Consider the following 21776-nt stretch of genomic DNA (forward strand, 5'->3'; position numbering starts at 1 on the left):
AGTCAATTTGTTGATTGTGGCTGTCACCTGATCAAACTTAGAGGCCTGCTCATCTGCCTTTTTATTTAACGCTGCCAGCTGTTCCAAAATTTCCTTAGATACAGGATCTAGTCCTCCTGCAGCCATGTCCCGAAAAGCTGGCTGTTTAATTTCTCCTTCTTGCAGACCTGTAACTATTGGAACTGATGATCTGCGAGGCTGCACCGGCAAGGTTGTTTGTATTAGCTCAGATTGTTTTGCTTTTTTGGCAGCTCTTGTTTTTGCGGCTCCACTCATTCCACAGCTGTCCATGTAGCAAGGTCAAATTGTAAATCCCATGGGAAAGACAAACCGAAAGGTAAACATCCAGGCAGAAGCTTTACAAAAAACCCTGCAGTTCCCAGAGACTATATATTCCACAATCCAGTAGGGGGAGCTTCCCAAAAGTTAAGAGAAAACAAAAGTGAAAAGTTTCCACCATTAAATTCCCCTCTTTAAAAGTTCCAAAAAGTTCCAAAAGTTAAAGAAAAACCGAAAACCAAGGGGTAGAACCTTCAAAAGTTCATTTAAACTAGCAGAGAGTACGTGTTCTTTACAGTGGTGCATGCACAGTTCCTTATTTGTAACCACAAAAGTAGCCCCAAAGTAACTTTAAAGTCTTATATACAGTTACCGCAGTCTGATGATTTTTGTATCCAGACAGCCCGAGAGCTGTTTTGAAACTTTGTAATCCACACAAAAGAGAAAGGAAGAGGTTGCTGCCTATATCCTCTTGTAAAAAAGAAATTCTCAACTTTTCTTAACTTTCCATGCACTTTAATTCGAATTTGCAAGGTGTACTCCAACTTCTTAAAAGTCCCTCTCAGCGCTTCAGATTTATAGCTCTTTGCTTGGTGTTTAAACAGAGCCGGAAGACGGACTTCCTTTTTAACGTCTCCCGCTTTCAGCCAAATTTCAGAAATTTAGAGTCCCAAATCTCAAAAACCTTACTCACGAGTAAGTTGATTCCAATCGAATGTTCAAGGAAGAAAGGTCAGCGCTCATCAGCAGCAGCCGCGCGGCTTCACTCCCGCGGAAAGAGCGATGAACTCACAGCACCGCTACCCCCTCCACGTTCCGGAGCCCCTTACGGGGTCCCTTCTTCGTTTCCGAGGTCGCTCTTGGTGCCCGCCGAGTCCCACGACCACAGGCTCACTCTACCTGTGGTTTTTTCTTAACGGGTCTCCGCTTTGCCGTAGCGGACGACCCTTTTCCGCGGAGCCCCTCTTCACAGCGCGAAGAGGACCGCCATTGCTGTTTCGCGCCGCCTCCGGAAGTGGAAAGTTCAGCATCTTTTGCCATTACTGTTATTAAAAAAAAAAAGTCTAGGTCTCTGAACATGGACAAAGTCTGGAGCAAACAGCACAGAGCCATGGTAAAGAACTGTGCATATAGAAGTCATTCTCTAAGCAATGAATTTCCTGTCCCACGCTTCTTTTACTTTTCCAGTAGATGCTATATGATCACCTGCAACTTTTAACACTGATGAGGACTAGAAACAATTTTTGAAAAAATAATAATAATGAAAGCCAACTTTCAATATTTCTCAGGAATCCACACTCAGAGCAAGAAGCAGATTCTGTATAGTATATTTTCAAGGCAAAATGTTGGTAGAAACATTTGCGAAGAGGACTGCAAAAACAGTTGGGGGAAGGAAATAAAGTTCTGTGGAGTGGAGACGTAGTAGAGTAGTTCCCACAGATCTCAATCTGTGCTATTCCCTTGATGTAAAGAAGAAGTTAGAAGAGGTGGAAGCATTTCAATTGATTGAAAGAAGAATTTTGAAGGTGTGAAGGAGAAGAAAACTGAAAAATGGCACCCAGCCTGTAATGAGGAGGGATGGTGGTTACACGCAAACAAGTTAGGGTAGAAGATACAAGGGAAGAAGAAAAAATACAATTTTATATACGGTATTTAAAGCATTTTAAAATGCTCTTGCACACCAAGAGTCTCCAAAGTGGCTTGCAAGACTCAGATTCTACCTCAGGTTCATAATCTAAAAGACACAGCGTTGAAAGAGAAGAGCTGGCTCAGAGGCCCTGAGGTACTACTACTCTTGCTAGCCTGTAGGAATGACTGCAAATGACAATTAAGGGAAGAGCCTGATGGAGCTGGTTTTTCAACAGAGCAGACATGGCTATGGTAAATTAAAGCTGGCATTAAGTGATTCTAAATATATTAAGACAGAATAACAAAGGTGGGTTAATGAAGCAGATAAGAAGACATTACACAACATGGCTTCTGTGTACAATTTAGCTGAGGTTATGGTGTGGGGTCTGACCTATAATCAGACCCTTAGGATCCCTTTCCCCCATATGAACCAACCTGGACCTTGAGATCAACATCTGAGGCCCTTCTCTGTGTCCACCTCCGAAGAGATGTGCAGAGAGTGACAATGAGAGAACAGGCCTTCTCTGTGGTGGCCCCTTGATTCTGGAATTCCCTCCCCAAGGAGACTTACCTGGCATCAACGGTGTTGTCCTCCTGGCACCTGGAAAACCCAGTTTTATTTTCTTGGGCATTTGGACAGCATCGATGGTTTGGCCATTTCTTCTGGTGTTCATTCTTAATGTGGCTGGGAAGTTATTTTATGCTGCTGGGTGATTTTTGGGGTGAACACTTGTAGCATATTTGTTTGGTTTTAGTGGATTTTTTATTGTATATTATAGATATTCTCTGTAAATTATTTTGGGACTGCTTTCGTGTGAAGTCATACATACATTGAATAAATCTAATCTAACCAAGTGAAAAGCAGCAGCAGTAAAGCTCTTATTTGCCTTTGGTAACTAAGTAAGCCTGTCAGGGAAGAAACATGAGCATGGACCAAAATAAAAAAAAAGCAACAGTTGCATTTAACCTTTTATTAAATTCTCCAAGAGCAAGTGACCAGATTTCACCTGGTCTTGTATATAACATAACACAGATTTTCTCAACCTGGTGTCTTCCAAATGCTTTGTATTGCAACTCCCATCAGCTTGAGACAGTACAATTGTTTTAATCCAAAACATTTGTAGGGCACCAAATTGAAGACTGACATGACATAGCATAACATAAGTAACATAACATAACATAACATAACATAACATACTCCATTCAGAAAGAAGCAGCAGCAAACTTTGCAAGTATTTTGATTCCATCAACATGTTGAATGGACACACATCAAACAACTTTGAAAATATTCAACTGAAACCTTACAAAACTCAAACATAGTATCAGTAGTTTCACGCACAGGGCTCCCTCTGCCTGCTTTTTCATCCATACTGGTAAGAGGTCATTTTGATTATCAATCTGTCTTTGCGAGTCATTACTTTGCATACATTCTAGAGGAGCCAAGAGTAGATACATTGGCATTCAGTGAATGTATTACAGGAGTTTCCCTTTTCCCACAAGGATTTCTCTTTCCCCTATTCCCCCTGAAAATTCTGCACCTGATTCCTCAATCTTTTCTGGAGGTTTCAGGGATGCTCCAGAGCAGATTGAAGGGGCATGGTGCTGGTACTGAAAGGAACAGGAAAGGAGGGGAGGGATTCATTTACTCCTGTCCACACAAACTTGGATATCATCCACTCTTTAGATATTAAAGATGACACATCACAGTGTCCTAGGGAATATTGCCAGGACCTGTATCCATGTGAATTAACCCCTTTAACACTTGCAAATGATATGTCTTATGCAATAAATGTAGAAATTACCCAGCATCATGGAAAGCTTTCTTCGGTTTGCTGAGTGCTTTGAAAAGCTCTTAACATGGCAGGAAGTAATCTGTTGGTTTGCTTTTGAGGGAAAAGGCTAGTGATTAATCAACCAATAACAAAATCAACAGTAGCATTTGCAAGTAAAGTAGCATCTCCCCCCCCCCCCTTCCAAAAATGATTGGCTGGAAAGAGAAAGGGAAGCCATTTTGAATCCAGTTTTGTTGTCCCAGCTTCTCTGAAGGGTTTATCGCTTTAGTGCTTTATGATGAGTGCGTTGGTTCCTTAAGAGTTGCCTGAGTTCTCTTCTCGGTCTTAGTGGAAGGTTGATTATTCCCTTGAGCCCGATGGTAGGAACATCTATTGGAAGATGCTTTGTCCTTCCTGCCAACAAGTGAAGACAACAAGATATACTGATAAAATACATTCCAGTGTTGACAATGCTGCATATGTGGAATGATCCTATGAAAATACTTGGGAAGAATCTCAGAGCACAATTGTTTGCTGCCAGGAAAATCCCAAAGAAAGCTATAATTTGTTTAAAAAGCTCAAAATGAGTCCTATTCAGGCACTGAACAAACACAGAGAGAAAGCTATTCTAGCTATACAATTTATTCCTTCTGTCTCTTGTTACAGGGATAGCACTCACAGTTTTCTTTTAACAAGACAACACAACACAGCACAACACAGAAGACTTGCGGTGTCTTTGTAATACTTGTCTTATTTGCAAATGGAATACCACAGCAAGCTAGAAGCAAATCAGCACCCGTAAAGGATGCACCTAGTCCGCTAACCCTGCCTTAGATTCCCAGAGGGCAGCTTTAACTTCTGTAATATTGCAAATGAAATCCTCCCAGTTTATATTGATTCCATCCTGAAGAGAGGCAGGGAATGGCCCTCCAGGTCTCTATATTTAGAATCTGAGGCTCTCTCCCAGACCACACCCCTCATTGGCCTTGTACCAATATTTTGTACCAGTTTCTTTGCTTGCCACAGTAAGAACTTAAAGTGATATGATTAGTGAGGTGATATTTCTTGGTAGCACCATAAGCCTTATGGCTTAAGATAAACACATGAAGCACACTTTCTAAAAGGTTGCTCCTTCATTATGTATGATCTCGCAGCATCAGATAACATAGGCATGCAGAGTACGAAAGAAGAGGGGAAAACACAGTGACTTATTTAAAATCAAGTTGATGGGTGGGTGGAAATTTTCTTGGGGAAGAGATCAGAACATGTAGGTTATCCCTGCTAAACTGAGACACCTGAAACTTTAATCGTATGATGCAAAGCAAATATTTCATTGCCTGTTAGCCAAAAATTATTCGTCTCAAAGAGAGAGGCATTGTCATTACATAGAGGGCTGTGCATGGGTCGGAACTGTTCCTGGTGCTCCTCCTGCTGAGATGAAGAGGTTAACTGCCCAACTTTTCCTTTTCTTGTGCTTCTGCCGAAAGGCACAGCCTCAATTTGTGTGTTTGCTGCATCTGCATCCATGCAGCCTGTGCGCAAAATATGGGGCTGCATTGTTCCAGACGGCATTTTGATTTCTAAAGCCCTTGACAGGGTAATTGTTGTAATAGGGTATTTTGGTGAGCCCTCTGCTTGAGGCTGTCCAAGCAATGCAAATCTCTCTGATTTCTGTAAATGGATCCCTTTCACCGAGCCCACGCAAATGTGTCACAGTTTAAAACTGAAAGGGTTTTATTTTTCTGCCTCCAGCAGCAGCTACAAGCATTGAGATCTGCAATTAAAATGTGCAGACGCATGTAGGAGTAAAACTGACAGATTATAATTATCAATAGACAAGGGGGGAAACAAAAATTAATTTCTGAGGCAAAACATATAATTTGCCTTTAAACGGTAATAGCTATTCCATTCCTCATGCAATTTACTGCTCGACAAAATCAGACGTAAGTTGTTTGGGATTCCAGCATCTCTCCCCTGCCCCCAAATTACATTGACCTATGGGAGTGTGATGTGGGCTTTCAAGTGGATGTCAGTGGACAGTATATGAAAATGCAAAGATAGCAGACAGCAGAGGCTATGGGTGCAATCCAACTGGTGGTCCTAGTAGTGTTGTAACTGGAGAATTTGCTAATGGGGGTGAAGGGAAAGTATCTGACAATTACCTCTCCCCCCTGCAGCCCCAAAGGTTTCTGATAATCTGTTCTGGAGGGGTGGGATAATGCAATGCAAGAGAGCACCTCAGATAGCAACACTTGATTTGAATAGGGTGGGGGGACAGTGCCATGTGTGTGAGGCAGCTTCCTATAGGCTTGGGGTGTGTGTGTGTGTGTGTTAGATCAATTGGAACTGCTTTTCTCATCGTGCTGAATGGCACGGGCCTCACTCCTGCAAGAGCAGTGCAATTGCTGTACAAATGTAATCTTAAAAAAATGCAATGTAAATTTAATAAATGTAATAGAGGGATAGAGGGATAACCTTTCAACAGAAGAAATGCTTAGGAACAAAGAATGGTGATGGACCTGAGGATAGCGCCGTTGGTAATGTGAGAGCGCAGTGCATATCTTACAATGAACATATTTTTTAAAATCCCCGAAATGATACAGCATTGCTCTTGATGGAGAGGCAATCTTGCCCTTCCTTGTTTTTAAAAGCCTGCATGAGAACTTGTGTGGTAAATCAAGTCAGCACTCACTCACTGATATAAACTGTAGCTATGGAGAGGGGTCACAGGATTGTGCCTAATCCTCAGTGATATCACAGATATTGTTAAAAAGGCACTCATGATGCTCCTAGAGGAATGTACAGATGTTTTTCACAGGACATGGGACTTGTGATTTGGGGAATGGGTTTCAGATCCAGGTTATGGAATCTGAAGGAAGGTTCCCCCAAAGCCCAAATACTTCCCTTGATCTCACACGCTGGTATCACTTCGTATTGACTAACTAGGGGCAAAATTATGACACTCAAGCAATAGACTTTCTCCTTTCTACCTCACACAAATAGCTTCTTAAAAAAAATATGTGTGGCATCTTATGCTGCTGAAATGTAAACCTTAATACTCGAGTCACTTCCTTATCATCAGAAGTAGAAGAATGTGTATTTTATGAAAATACTCTCAGTCTGTGATGACATTTAATTAAATTGGATTTACTAAATGGTTCAGAAAGCCTGTTTTCCAATTAACTGAAGCGTTTCACAGGCAGGCTATTTCTCTACCTGCTGTGGTGTCTTAACAGCGCAGGCATGGTGCTCAGGCTCAAAGATTTACCAAGGCCAGGCCCTTCTCGAAGCACTGTGCTAAAATAGAAAGAGGGACATGTTCTGATCTTATCTTGCCGATTCTAGTGTAAGAAATACAGCTGATATAATCACTGAAAGATTTCAGAATTATCTGTTTACAGGCGAAATATGATTTGCTCAGTATTTCTGTAGTCGCTGACTGCATATGGATGAACTATGAGCTGCATGTAATACAAACACATCAAAGATTGTGTAGCCGAGAGAAATGTATTTTGTTTTGTCAAATTCTGCTGCTTCACAATGCATCTGTGATCACTCTGGGCTGTGAGGTGGGGCAAAGTAAAAGGTGCAGAGGTGTCGCAGCCAGAGTGCAGGTTCAGTGAAAGAAACGATAGTGGCATCGTGAAAATGCACAAAAGCTGGAGATTCAATAATCCACCCCACATTCTTGCACTCTGGTAGTTTTGTTTCATCAGTCTCAATAATCACCTCATTCCATATGAGTTTGCCTGTGAATCCCTCTCAATGGTAGAGCCCCTTCTGTGTGACCTGCTGTCTTCAGAGGTGTGGTGAGGGTGCACAAGAGACAAGATCTTTTTATATGGTGCCTAGACTGTGGAACAGTGCCCCAAGAATGGCATTCCTGCCCCATCACAGCCCTCTTTTAGGTAGGCAGTCAAGCTTACATCATTCCAGCAAATTTGTAAGCAGTTGTGACCTTATGTCACTGTTTCTGTCTGCTGCAGTTTTTTCTTGGAAGATATGTTTTTGTACTGTTTTATAGTTTTATGGCAAGCGAGGCCGCGTGGCTGGTGCAGCAGCAAGTTAAGCTGCCGTCCACGCCCCTTCCAAGCCACCTGGTTGGGCGCTTGCCCGTGGGCTTGGTGCGCCAGCCAGGTGAGCGGGTGGCAGGGGGCTAACGCCCCCTGCTTGAGGCGGAGATCGGCTCCCACCCACAACCCCTCCCCTCTTTGCAGGAGTAGAGTCTTTTTATGGCAAACTTCCTCAGATATCAGCTTACAGAAAAGCAGGGTCTAAATTGTAGTAGCAAAGAAACACTTATTATTTATATTTATATGAATAATGTATGTTTATATTTTGCATTTCTTCCATCATTGAGCTCATGGTGGTGTAGGTGGGGTTTCCAGATCTTGTCTACATGCCTTCAGGGGTGGAGAACTTGTGGCACTCCATACGTTGCTAGAGAACATCATCCCTGACCATGCATGAAAAAGGACCAAGCTGGCTGAGTTCCACATGTGGCTCTACTGATTGCCCACCCCTGGCCTACCACTTCCCAATAATGCTTTTAAATTATTAGTGCTTGTGTGAGAGCATAGCCTTCACCCTCTCAGTTATGTCATTTTAATACACATACTAGGGCTTGCTGATCAGAAGGTCGATGGTTCGAATCCCCGCGATGGGGTGAGCTCCCGTTGTTCGGTCCCTGCTCCTGCCAACCTAGCAGTTCGAAAGCACGTAAAAGTGCAAGTAGATAAATAGGTACTGCTCTGGCAGGAAGGTAAACAGCGTTTCCGTGTGCTGTTCTGGTTCTCCAGAAGCGGCTTAGTCATGCTGGCCACATGACCCGGAAGCTGTACACCGGCTCCCTCAGCCAATAAAGCGAGATGAGTGCCGCAACTCCAGAGTCGTTCGCAACTAGACCTAATGGTCAGGGGTCCCTTTACCTTTTACTGAACTCAAAAAGCTTAGGAAAGTAATTTGTTATTAGGGAAGCAGGTGCATGTATCCCTGGAGGTTTTTAAGGAGCTCTTCATGAAGAAGCTGTTACCCAGGGAGTCAAACTGAGTTTTAATAATACTAGCAAGATTTTTTTAAAAAAAATTGTGGAAAGCAAGCTCATCAACGATTCCATCACATGCACACCACTGTATCACTGCCATTCAGGAACATAGATACCACATTCTGGAGATTTCATGCTAAATCAGGATGGCTTTGCTAGGTACACAACTGACCAAGTTTACTGTAATTACATTAAAAAAGGTAAAAAATTCTTTTTCAAAAAAGCAGCCAGATGCATTTTGAAACCTACCATGTACTTGAGATTGGTGCCAATGGTCTCTCTGTGATGCTGTTTAGCCTGTAGTAATCCAAAAAGGTTCTGGCCACATTCCTTCCTAGTTTCATATCTGTGAGTGTCTAATTAAGGAGAATGCTTAAAAGGGGTTTTTAAAATCCAAACCAGCTGCAAAGGTAAATTACAGAGATACGATGCATAAGCAAATTTGAGTTTAATACTCCAATAGATCTGACCTTAATATTTATTAACAGATTTACAAGTGTCATAACTGGGTATCACTTTTGTTCAAACCAAACAATAATATGTTGCTAAAATTGTAACATATGCTCCCACTTGAATTACCTCACGCACACTCATGTGACTTGGCTACTCTAAAGAGGATTCTCAACTCCTGAAAGGGAATGTTACGTACAGCTTGATTATGTATCACCTTTACATAACCTACTGAACCAAACACCCTGTCCCTTCAGCAAACACCAATGATTGTCCACGATTTTGTATGCACTTCCATTTTATGCACACATACATTATATTATTAGCTTTTCGTCCATTCTGAAACTTAAATCTATTTGTGTCTTGTACAAATGCAGTTATCAGTAATTACCTGATGCAATTTCCAGTAGTGGGAAATTCCAGAAGTATAACATTTCAGGGTTTCCAGGCATCTTATGTAAAGATGCCAACTTCTAAATGAAGCATTTGTTATTACCCGCCTACTCACATTAGGGATATCAAAACAAATGAATTTAAGATGCAGAGTTCACACTCTGTGGGGGGAAATATCTCTGCTCATTATTTTTTCTTCAAATGGAGAAGATGACTAATGTGAAATCATGTAAAGTCTTAGCTCTGTGGCTGAAAGCTGGAAGTATTATACAGAGAAACTAATCCAAGAGGTTTGTAAATGAGCTACAGTCTAATTGTAGAAATGACCCTGAAGCCCATGCAGGATTATTATTCAACTGGGGCAAAGGGAGACAAAGTAGTAGAAATACATTTATATATATATATTCAGAATCAACTTTTATTAGCACGAATGTGCCGGGTTTCACCTTGAATCAAGCTATTTCTCATAAGGGGGGTAAACCTGAGTCTGGATTGTACCACTTCTGACTGTAGGTGGGGGAATCACATCATGGAAATCTGTAAGAACAAGACTTCACACTTTTGGAAATAACTGAGCTTTCATTTAAAACAAGGACACTAATCACTTCAAGTAATGTTTGATGTCAGCTCAGAACCAAACACTGTTTGTCATGAGGGACCTAACCCAAGATCTAGGCAGGGGTAGAGATCCTGTGGCCCTCCAGATTTTCCATCATCCTTGAATATGCTTGCTGGGGCTGATGGGAAAGTTTTTTAAAAAGAAAGAAAACATTCATGATATCGTTCAGAAGGTATTTATTATTATTATTACTCTGCTTCTTAATGTAGCAGAAGTCTCAGTGACCAAAACCTTTTCTAAAGTCCTGCAGATACACTGTGCAGCACCTGTTTCATTTATTCTTTCTCCGGATTTCAGCTTAACTACATTTGATGTAGGTGCATATGAGATGTCAATTGTTTCATCTATCATTGGCTCCAGGTATTTAGTACTTCATAGATCTCCTGCAGAAAGCTGCATTGGTAGTCTGAAAAAACTTGATCTTGGGATGTTTCTCAGTCACTTTTTGCAGACAATTGCATCTCTCACATGCAAAGGAGATAAAGGCTTTGGACCTTTACTATTGTAATGATTCTCTTATCTCAACTTCAGATGCTCTCCACGTGTCTCTGTCCTCTAATCAGTTGAGCTGGTAACAAATGAAATAAGGGTGCTGAAAAAGGCGGGCTGGTTCTTAAAATCCACTGTACAGGGACTCTTTGTCCACTATAATCGCAGCAATGTCTTCAACTGGTTCCTTTTTCTTTCTTTTGCTTGACTTTTATTTTCAGTTTTTCCTCTTACACTATCCTGCATTTGCAATCTATAAAATTATGCCACAGGAGAGAGAGATAGAAAAAAACCACCTTAGTTGACCCAATGCAGTGCTTACTTCAATGGAACTAACAATGGCTGCTTTCCTGGATTTCAATTTTCCAGAGGTGTTCCCCAGAACATTGGTTCCTGCTGTCATTACCATCCTCGTGATGGCTATTGGATTAGTATTCCTTCCTCTTTTCTGGCCCAGAAGACATGGTGAAAGACCAGCTCTTGGAAAAACAGAAGTCGCAGCAGTTTCTCCCCTGCTAGTGGCTACATTTCAATCCCTTTGGAAGGAATATAAGAAACCTTAGCCCCCTAGGAAAGGATATCATTTGAAGTTAATGGTGGGTGAAATTTCCTGTAACGCTATCAATTACCCATTTTTACCCATCCCAACTGGTCAGATAAAGACGCGTAAAACCTTGCTCTTTATTTAAATCCAAGTAAAACACCATATTTCTGATTAGTTTCAGTTTCTTATTATGCAGTATCCTTTCCACTTCTATAGTCCTCTTTGCTGTCATATTGAAACACTTTGGGGAGTCATCCATTGCCAGTTTTCACTCAAGAAGATTTGTTGCTCCTGTTTAGTGTCAGTCTGCTCACAACCATTCCCTGTAATCGCAGCTTCAAGAACTGCACACAGAGCCTTCTTCCAGCAATAAAAACCTCAATTTGGAAACCTGTTAGCGCTATGAGTCTTTAGGGGAGATACTAAGCACTGTAGCTTTAATAGCTCACTGATCATTTAATAATGTTGCCACTGCAGAGACCAGTCGCACTATGATCCATCCTTGCGCTTGTTTTACTTCTTAAAATGTGGGGTCATTTTGCTTTCAAGATTGTGGGTTGACTTTCCACCCTCCGTTTTGCAAAGCAGTGGCAATTATTGGAAATAATAAGACTCCTTTCAAAGCCACAATCTCATTTTAATAAGATCTGTTGTGCCATTTCTATGCCACAGTGAGTGAGGCTTCTGCCGCGATAAGGATTTGACAAGGGCAAAGCCAGTTAGCAGCGCCGTTCAATATTTGATAAGTCCTTTGGGGGTCTCCATCAAACGGATTGGATCTTAACTTTTATGTCTCTTCTAGAGGACAGCACCTCCATCAGCCTGAAATGCTATTGGCTGGGTTATTAGTTATGGAACTCATCCAAGTCTATCCCCCTAAGAGGATTAAGAACTATGACCTTCTAGACTGGAGGTATCATTTGACAGACCTGTGTGCTTCTTTGTTTTATGCAAGCAGTTAAATTATGAAAAAAGAGGAGGAAGAGGGAGGGAGATGCATACAAAGGAAAAAGCCAACAACAAGATACAGCTCTGCTGAGTATGCCAACTTTGCTAGAAAGTCAGTTTTCCATTACAGAAATTGCGGCGTTTATCAAGAAGAGAATTTCCTCTCTTTCATGCAACTATGGCCTAGGAATATATTTTTGTCGGTTTCATTAAGAAATAGGTCCTTAGGTGTGTGGGTACTGATGTTCAAGACTATGGAAGCTTTTCCTGAGTTGAAACTCTGTCTTGTACGTCTCTTTCATCACAGTTGCACTAAATGAGCATTATAAATCATCCTCTCCTCTCACACACCCCATCTAGCAAACCAAACAATTCTTCCCACTATCTGGCTGAATATTTTCTCAGCTTCAAAATGCAATCCCCCCCCCTTTAATGGTCACCTACACTTGGGAATGCAGGTAGAAAATTAGAATATCAAAGAGAATGGTCCAAGCTAGTCAACTTCCTAATGTGCTAGTTTTGTGAATGAGCTTAGCCTTCTCTGTGTAGTGCTAATTTTTTCTTTGCAGATAGTTGTTTGTAGGGATGGGGGACAAAATTGGTTGAGTTCACATTTGAAGGTGAACCTGCCTACCGTAACTTGCTCTGCCTTAAGCAAAAAGTGAACTGGAGGACAGCTATCTGCACTTTTCTGAATTTTGCAATGCAGTTCTCCAATGTGTACAAAAAAATGCATCTATTTGAGTAAAGTGTGCATCAAAATGCATAGTTTTGTGAAGGCAACATCAATGCATTACATAAATGCTAATGAATTTTCACAGTGACCCTTTAAAGAAAGGAAATTTGCAACTGATATGGAGAACAGAAGCGTCCGGATATAGCTTGTTTGTTTTCAATAGTGGGATGTATTCAAACATGTGGTCCTGCACCTGTAGTCTGCAGTGGTGCTATCCAAGACAGACTGTACTTTATTCTTCTTCTCAGCATGTACATTAGCAAGCAGAGAAAACTCAGGAACATCAAGTGCTTTCTCTCTTTCTTTCTTTTTTAGAAAAAGGTACTAGTACTCACCATGAAGTTGCTATAGGGAGTGACACACTTTTAACATGGGGGGGGTATGAAGGTGCCAGCACTGTGTACCTTTGAGTACCCCTCAGAAAAAGCACTGCCAGCATCAATAGCTCTATATCTATGTGAAAGGAGATACAATTCACTGCCCAGTGATTTAATACAGATTCTTTCTAAAAGAATATAAGCTGTTCCCACAACGTATTTTAAAGGGTTATAAATTGTACTTCAAAAATTATGTTCTGTCAAGATGATGGCACAGACTGCTTTCCAACTACCTGTCTACAAGCTGAATCAGAAATGGATCCCTTTACAGCACATTCCTATACATACTGTACCTGTTTAGAAGACCATCTCATTGAATTTAATAGGATTTACTCTCAGATCAGCATGTCCACTAATCCGTTATGGGGTTTTCTCCAATGCTCCAGAACAGATATAGAGAGCATGCAGGTTACATGCAGTGGGGGAGGGGAGCCCTAATGCGCATGTGGAAATCCTTGCACTGACGGATGAGGGACTTGGATATTACCTTAAGCAGAACTCATATTGCACATGTCAGTTTGGGTGCAGCTTCATGCAACCACACTCTGAACACAGAAGAAACAAATACGAACAATCCATGCAAACCAAGGGCAATGTTCAAATGCCTTGCCTGGTACAATGCATCACAAAGAAACGAGAAGGATTACCGTAGTAAACGCTACTTGGCACACCAAATTGAAATGGATCAGATTTACTGGAAAAGAGTAAGGAAATCTGAAGTCCGAGGACCTGGGCTGAATTAAGTAGAAAGGTTTTTAGTTTTCTCGTTGGATGTTGGATATTGCTGTCATGCAATCACAGCAAGGGAAGGGCTCTAATAACTTATCCCGTTTGACCCCCTGCCAAATCAGGATTCCCAGCCTTATATTGTACAATACCTGATTAACAGCCATCCATTCTCTTCTTAGAGACCTTTTGGGAAGGCTGTTCTGCAACTTCCCTGAGGTATTTGCTCTACAGCCCACCTGTTCTTATGTCTAAAGCATTTTCTTCACCCCTAACGTTAAGAGCAGATGAAGTGGCATGGAAGCCAATTTGCTTGCACAGAACCAGCAGGCTCTATCATGATAGAGCTCCCCTGGGGGAAAGGTTGACAGCCTCTGATGCTGTACCTTTAAAAAAAGACTTGCAGTCCCTAAGTAATAGTCATGCTCCAGTGTGTTTAGTATTTTGGCTGAGCTCAGTGCAAACCACAGTGATTTAAAGCTTGGAGATCAAGTAGGATACAGCAGATTCAGAATTATTTATTTCTTTACTGCAGAAAGCCTCACTACGGATTATTTACTGCATGTGGGGCTATTTAGGATGGGGGGGTTGTAGATTGATTGAAATTTTTCAATTAAAACAAGCAGTCTTTTAAAAAGATTTAAGGTTTTATCAGTGAGAAGAAAATAACTCAAAGAGGCAGAAGCTCTGGTAATTCTCTGGCTGCAAATAGGGGCCAAAGGGAAGGGGAACTAAGGAAACTTTATTTTTCAAGGGAAGGTCAAAATTAAAATGGGGGAGAACCTACCAGCATTACTGTTCTCTCCTTCACAACATTCATGTTATCTCTCCTCCTCGTTTATCTCTGATGTCTGCTAATATTTATTGGGAGCAAGGAATTGTTCTGGGGATTAATTACAATCAGAGAGCTGTTTCAGTCCACAGCACCATACGTTGCATCTGAATGAGATCTAGTGATATTATTCATATAGCTTCAATGTATGTGATGAGGGGGATGAAAACAAGGTTTGCAGAGTTCAGGATTTTTCAGCTTAATTTAAGGTGCTGCATCTTTTATCTGAGGGAGTTCAGCCTTTTTTAGGAACATTGGTTGCATTCAGGCATCTCAGTAATAGTGCCAGTTTAGATTTTTTAAAAACAACAACAACAACAACAACAACAACAACAACTGATATTGCATCTTAATCACTTACGTAAATGTAGTGCTTCTGTATACAATGGATAGCTGGAATTCAGCTGAAAGTTCTACTCAACACAGTTCCAATGAATTAAGAAGCAAATGGGAACTTGGCAAAACCTATTTTATAGCCCCGAACAAAATTATTAGGTGCTTATCAGGACTGCAGTAGGTTAAAATATTACTCTAGACACCTTTAAAGGTGAAGAGGGGCATAGACAGCAGTATTCATGATGTTCAAACTAGAATGGGCAAAGGGCAAATGGAGAAATTACATGGGGTGATCTGCAAGGTTAGTCAGAGTAGAGTTATTGGGGAAAGAGACGACGAGCAAAATGAGGAAGAGGCAATAATGAAAAAGTCAGAGGATTAAACCAAGGGGGTTTAGTCCTCTGAGGGTCTGAAGGCCACATTTTCTTGTGGGCAAGTTTATGGGACCTGAATGCCAATGGTGGGTGTAGCCAAAGGCAAAAGTAGGGGCCTGAAGGGGCACATTTGGCCTCTGGGACTGAAGCTTCCTGGCCATGAAAACTACCCTGCGCATCCCTGGGAAGTCCCCCCCCCCCAGGTTTTTACTTTGACCACCCCTGGAAAAATACCTGAAGATACCCATGCACCTCATAGATCATACAGGTATTGGTATATAAGACTGCAGCATGATTTAGTTTTGATTAAGATCCATCTGCAAATGTTAAAGCACTGTAACCATCTCTACCAGTGGGTTCTATGTGTTGTTTTTGTCCTCAGGTGTGTTGGTCCCCCCCCCCCCCTTAAATGCATTGCGTTGCTAAGAAGAGAGAAAGAACCTGCTGAGGGATGCTTGCCCCATGAGTTATGGCAGATTAGAATTTTATACGACAAAATCCTGGTACAACAGCACTGTTTTTTCTAAAAAGCTTTTATGTAAGTAATCCATAATTTATTATAAAAATGGGGTATTAGAAGGAGCTGGAGGAAAATAATTGACTGGAGGAGAAGTAGTAACACTGTCAGCTCCAATCCCTCAAGGCCCATAGATTTCCCCAGCCTCAGCTTCCATTCCCTGCTTAGATCCTGGGCACCTGCCAAGTAAGCAATCTGAAGAGCTACATATTGACCAAGCATAATTGCAGTTCTGATTGTGCCCAATAACAAGGAAAGATGGAGCATGGGGTTGAGAGGCAGACTATAACGAGAGAGAGAGAGAGAGAGAGAGAGAGAGAGAGAGAGAGAGAGAGAGAGAGAGAGTGTATACCTACCACACCACTTTTCATTTATAGGAAAATACCAAAATGGTTTCCAGTGTATTAAAACTATACAAAATCCTACTAAAATCAACGAGTTAAATAAAATAGTATCAAGCAACAAAAATAAACAGCACAGTAATCCGTTGTGAGGTATCAGTACTAACTGTCACCAAATGCAGACTAAAGTACATTGCAGATCAGCTGCGTTCAGTTTGGTAGATCACAAGTTGTGCAAGTTGTCATGCCCTCACTCAGAATAAGCTAAACAAACCAATGTTCTGATTCAGCCCCACCCCTTATATTCCCACCCCTGTCATAACCTGATAGACTTCCTAAGCAGTTGTTAAATCCTGTCTCCCCCACCCCAAGTAGTTATAATTTCCTGGCCAATAATATTTTTATAGTTCATTCTCTCCAGGAATCCTCTTCCTCCTCTCAAATTGTGTAGTCTCCCGAGGAATTCCTGGGCCACCATCTGCCTTAAGGAAGATGTGACTATGGACAGAGTTCAGATACAGTCAAGAGCAAATGATCAAAACAGTGTTGTCATATCCACCGGCAAGGATATTTTGAGGTCTAGGCCTAGACTGAATGAGTGAAGAAGGAAAGGAGTGCTGGAGCAAATACATGGGCCAGAAAACATTGCCAAAATAGTGTGTTTCCTAGACCCTACTACTGGAAATCATGTCTGGACAAAAACAATCCTGAAGATGCATGGCAGGAAAGTGATTTTATGCATAATTTGCAATGGTAGATGGAAAAAACCAAAACAAAACACCATCACTGCTTGCTCTGTTTTGGGGGGTAAGCTTACATTCCCAGCCCAAGATGTATAAACAAGATAGCCACTGAATCTCACTGATGAGAATTTAGTGCAAGTCCTTAATTAAAGAAGAACTAGAAGAAGAGTGCATGTCAGTTGAACACACTCAGGAGAATGCAGGAGCTTGGTGAAATTGAACAGGGGGAAAGCAAAAAATAGAAAGTAAATGGAAATTGTTCAAAGGTAATTGAATGTATGTCTGAGCATTTATGTGTGCTAGCTAGCAATAAATACACTTTGCGGCAAAGCAAGCCAGTATGGGCAAATAAAGAAAGTGCAGAAAGCAATCAAGGGGAAGGAAGAAGCATAAGCAAGCTGAACTAAAGTACTGTTTTGAGCTGGAATGGGAGAGGAATAAAAAGCCAGAGTGAGAGAGTCAGTTTGCAGTCCTGCAGCTGATGCAGAATTATAGACATGGCAAGTAGGACAAAGCCCACACAATTGTCTTGAAAATATAAATATACTGCCCCCACCTGTACAGATACCAGAGTGAGGTACAATGCATAAAATAAATAAACCATATGATATGATAGATGCGGTAGAAAGTCTAGCAAGATATCAGGCAGATATTCCAGGTCACTAAGTTGCTCAGTGTCAGGAAACAGGGAGCTTTTGCTGGGCCACGACTATAGGGAGATTTAATGGGAATTCTGGGTTGACTTTTCTAAGGTGTGTGTGTATGGGGAGTGTGCTGCTGATAGGTGAGCATCTTTCATTGCTCTATGTACAGGGAGTTAATACAGAGAGTATAATCCCTGTAGGATAAACAGCACCATTTAGAACAGCCTTTCTCAACCTTTTACAACTCCCATCATCCTTAGCTAGCAGGACCAGTGTTCCAGGGTGATGGGAGTTGCAGTCCAACAACATAGAGGGAACCAAGGTTGAAAGAGGCTAAGTGTTTCTGGAACTCTGAACTCCTGTTGGGGAATGAAAATCCTTTGCTTTGTCTCCAGTCCACTTTCCCAGCTTGATCCTCTAAAATATTTGGTTCAGAAGCATGAAGAAGGTGGAAACTTATCTAGATAAATTTATGTTTGGCTCCCTTCAACAGGTGCATAAGAAATGGAGCTTAGTTTGCCATAGGTCCAAGTTAAACTCTGTCTTAAGAAGGGGGACTCCCATTAACGTGATGAATACTCACATGATTAATAGTTCTCCTTTGGGAATCACATACACTGAAACCCAAGACGATTCAGGCCGGAAGGGAAGTGTTGAGATATCCTAGCAGCTGGATTCATTATTTCAAAATTTTCTATTGGCAAATTCAGGAACTGCAAGTTTCTATTTTTTTTTTTTTTTTGAGGAATTCTTAGAGCCTTCTGCTGCCACCTGCTGGACCAGCATCGATTGCAGCGCTCCAAATGTTTCCATTTTCCAAGGCTCTTGATTCCCATCCACCCCCATTCTACACTCTCAATTTTTGCATATTGGCAGAGCAAGCAAGGGACTCCAACTCCATGAAACGGGCCAAAGGAAATAGACTTTCAACTATGCATTTATACCTTGGGACGAAATGGGAGTTTTGAAGTTCAGAATATCTATGTATCTACAATCTTCTGGCTGCAAATACTGCTGGGTTTTTAAAGAATTTTAAAAAAATATGGTTGTTTGGCCATCTCTCAGGTGTGTGTGAGAGGATGCAGAAGCAGCTATCCAGACATCCAGATTGGGGTTCCAGGTTGTTGTTGTTTTTTTTTTTGGGGGGGGGGGTCTTCAAGCTAGAACCAAATATAAAAGAAGAAAATCTCTAAATGCTGAACCTGTCCCTGCTCTTTGACCCATGGGTTATATTTACTGGGGTTTGCCCAGAATCTTATTTAAATGGCTGAGATAAATCTGTGTAGCCATTTCTCAAATCCTGAACTGGTGAATTAGCATTTCAAACATTTTATAATATGTATTAAAAGTAACAATAGAGGGTGTGCCAGGTAGTAGTAGTAGAATGAATGAATGAATGATGTATGGTGTTGAACAAAGCCATTATGATAAGTTTACATCTGCACAGCAAAGCAACACATATGGAGGGAATATGTACAGAAATTCTTCTAGATCTGAAATGTCCCTCCCCCTTTCTCTTTCTTAGGTAATGCCTACTTTTGGGGCCGAATTGCTACTGATGTGTAGTGGCTGTTCTCATGATCAACATCGGCCACATTTCACCACTGTGTGATTAACTTCCAGTCACATGGCTGCCACAGTCAACGCTGCTAGAGAGCTCAATGATTTTAGCAGGGAACAAAGAGCTTTTTCACCTTTCTTGCACCTTCAACAACTCACTTAAAAGGCAGGCAGTGAATTTGACCTGCAAGGACCCCTATGGGACCCGGATATCACTTATCGAGTCTAAAGATTGTGCCCTAGTCTAGGCTGATGTGAAGTGCAGCACCCTTGGCTTGAGTTCTTTCCCCTTCCTCGCTTCAACCCCAGCACAAAAAAACCTGTCACCTTGGCTAGGAAACATACTACCTCAATCACAATCACACTTCAATCACCAGACTGTCTCTTTCTCAGCTCCTGTCCTTGGTTCTGAGTATTTACAGCCCATCTGTCAGTCTCAAACACACTTCTCATTCAAGAGGGGAATTAATCTCTCTCCTCCTCCACCTCCACCACACATTTGCCATTTGCCATGAACTGCTTCCCTTTATCTCATCAAACATTTTCTTTGACTTGGAAAATGCTTTGCACCCGCCACATCTGGGCAGGTAATTGACTGCACTGTTACTTAGTTGCCCCCTATATGGCTTTCCCAGCTAACAGACATATCCACTGCAACTTTTAAAGTAGGTACAGAATTCAGATGCCACATGAGTGCCGTCTCTATGTCTGCACATTAAATAAGAGCCAAATTCTTGTAGAACATGTCAACAATGTGTCATTAATGGAGAGTACCCCATTCCAGATTCCCTAGCATTTTTGCTTGGGAAAGAAGGGTGTGTGTGACAAGGGTGGCAGTGACAAAGATATACTGCTGCAGAACTGATCTTCTCATTACTTTAATATCAACCCAGTGCAGGATTTAAGGTAGTGTGAGCCGTTCTGCCATACAGGGAGCTGAGCCATGGGGGCACACAAGTGAGATGATCCATAATGTTGAAGATTTTGGGGTGCCAAATGTTGGTCTTGCAAAGGGTGCCATATTTTGAAAGATTACCACAGTCTGCCTTCAATCAACCTCCCACACTATGGTAACCAGGAATTTCAGATTTCCTAAAAAGAGAAACATACGCCAATCCTATAATTGCCATTGGCAGTTCTTTTCAGATAGCTGAGAATAAAATGATAGAGGTGTTGTATGTGTTTTCCCAATACAACCCCATTGTCATTCTCAGATTTTTGCAGTACTTATTTTATTTTGTTGTTGTTGTTGTTGTTGTTTTTAAAAAACCTTCATAAGCCAGTTGACTGTATGCTCCACAGGAAATAGCACCTGTATTAAACCACCTTCAACACTCTTATCTAAAAAAGCTTGCATCCTAAATGCTTATACCGCAACAGACATATGCACTTATAAGATAGATAGAGTGATCTTTATTACATTCCTCTAATTGTGCTACATGTTTTATTTAACTGTAATAAGTAAAGCCCAATGTGGAAATGATAAAAAAAACCAAAGGATGTTAAACTGTGCACGCAGGCTTGCTGTCATTTACTGGTGTTTATATTAAACACTGCCTCTTCCTGTCTTGTTCTTCTGCCAACATTAATGCCTGGCTAATGATGCAGATTGCAACTCCTGTGACAGAAGATAATTGTGCAGGCATGGTTCCTTCACACTTGAATTTACAGTGTCTGTTAGCACGGTAAAAGGAAGAGCAGAAGGGACTGCAAACAAACTTGGCTTCAAGTGAACTAAAAAAATATATCTGCCTAACATTCACCCACATACGTGGTTTCATATGCAGTTGCTAATGTGTGCAGTATTCATCCACTAGCTCTCCTAGGCTAGATCAGTTTAAAACAGGTGAGAAAGCACTCATTCTTCACATGGTGGATGTACAGGGAGTCAGTCTGTTGCTTTCCAGCTATTGTTGGACATCAGCCCCAGGCAGCATGGCCAATGGTCAAGGATCCTGGGGCTGGAGGCAAACAGTATCAGAGGGCACTGCATTGGCTACACGAGGATTAATACTGGGTTAGAAGATTTGGATTTAGGAGTCCTATGGTCAAAACCCCACTTGGACCATAAAGATCACTGGGTTGCTTTGAGCCAAACACTGTTTTTTAGCCTAGGGCTGTTGTAATGAAGACAAAGTGAGATAACCCCTTCCATGTACACTGTTCTGAACTCCTTGGACAAGGGATGGGATATAATTGCAAGGGGCATATTTTATATTAGAAGTATATCCGAATTGTGAAAGTGTCTCTTGATTACCTAGATGGAGGATGCAAAGATGTGTGTGTGTAGAAACCTCTGGTTTTTATATGGCTGATCTTTTCCACATCTGTTTATTCACCCACTTTTGCCTCTGACTACACTCACTGGCTGCATCTAGCTGTGCTTGTCACTGGTGTGTAGCCAAGAGACAACATGGCCTTTG

At 41.4% G+C, this 21776-nt stretch overlaps 1 protein-coding gene across 1 annotated transcript in view; it reads right to left on the reverse strand.

Annotated features, from left to right (window-relative positions):
• Positions 1–2864: 2864 nt before the first annotated feature.
• BEND5 (BEN domain containing 5) overlaps positions 2865–21776 on the reverse strand; it is a 733046-nt gene continuing 714134 nt past the window's right edge. Inside the window, exons 12-13 of the mRNA XM_081913981.1 lie at positions 8974–9070; positions 2865–4094 (exon numbers count right to left, since the gene is read on the reverse strand). Of these exons, the coding sequence (XP_081770107.1) occupies positions 3974–4094; positions 8974–9070 (218 nt within the window). The 3' untranslated portion in view covers positions 2865–3973. The remainder of the gene's footprint in view (positions 4095–8973; positions 9071–21776) is intronic.

This window comes from Podarcis melisellensis (genome assembly GCF_964234715.1).
Source record: "Podarcis melisellensis genome assembly, chromosome: 6".
NCBI classification, from domain to species: Eukaryota; Metazoa; Chordata; class Lepidosauria; order Squamata; family Lacertidae; genus Podarcis; species Podarcis melisellensis.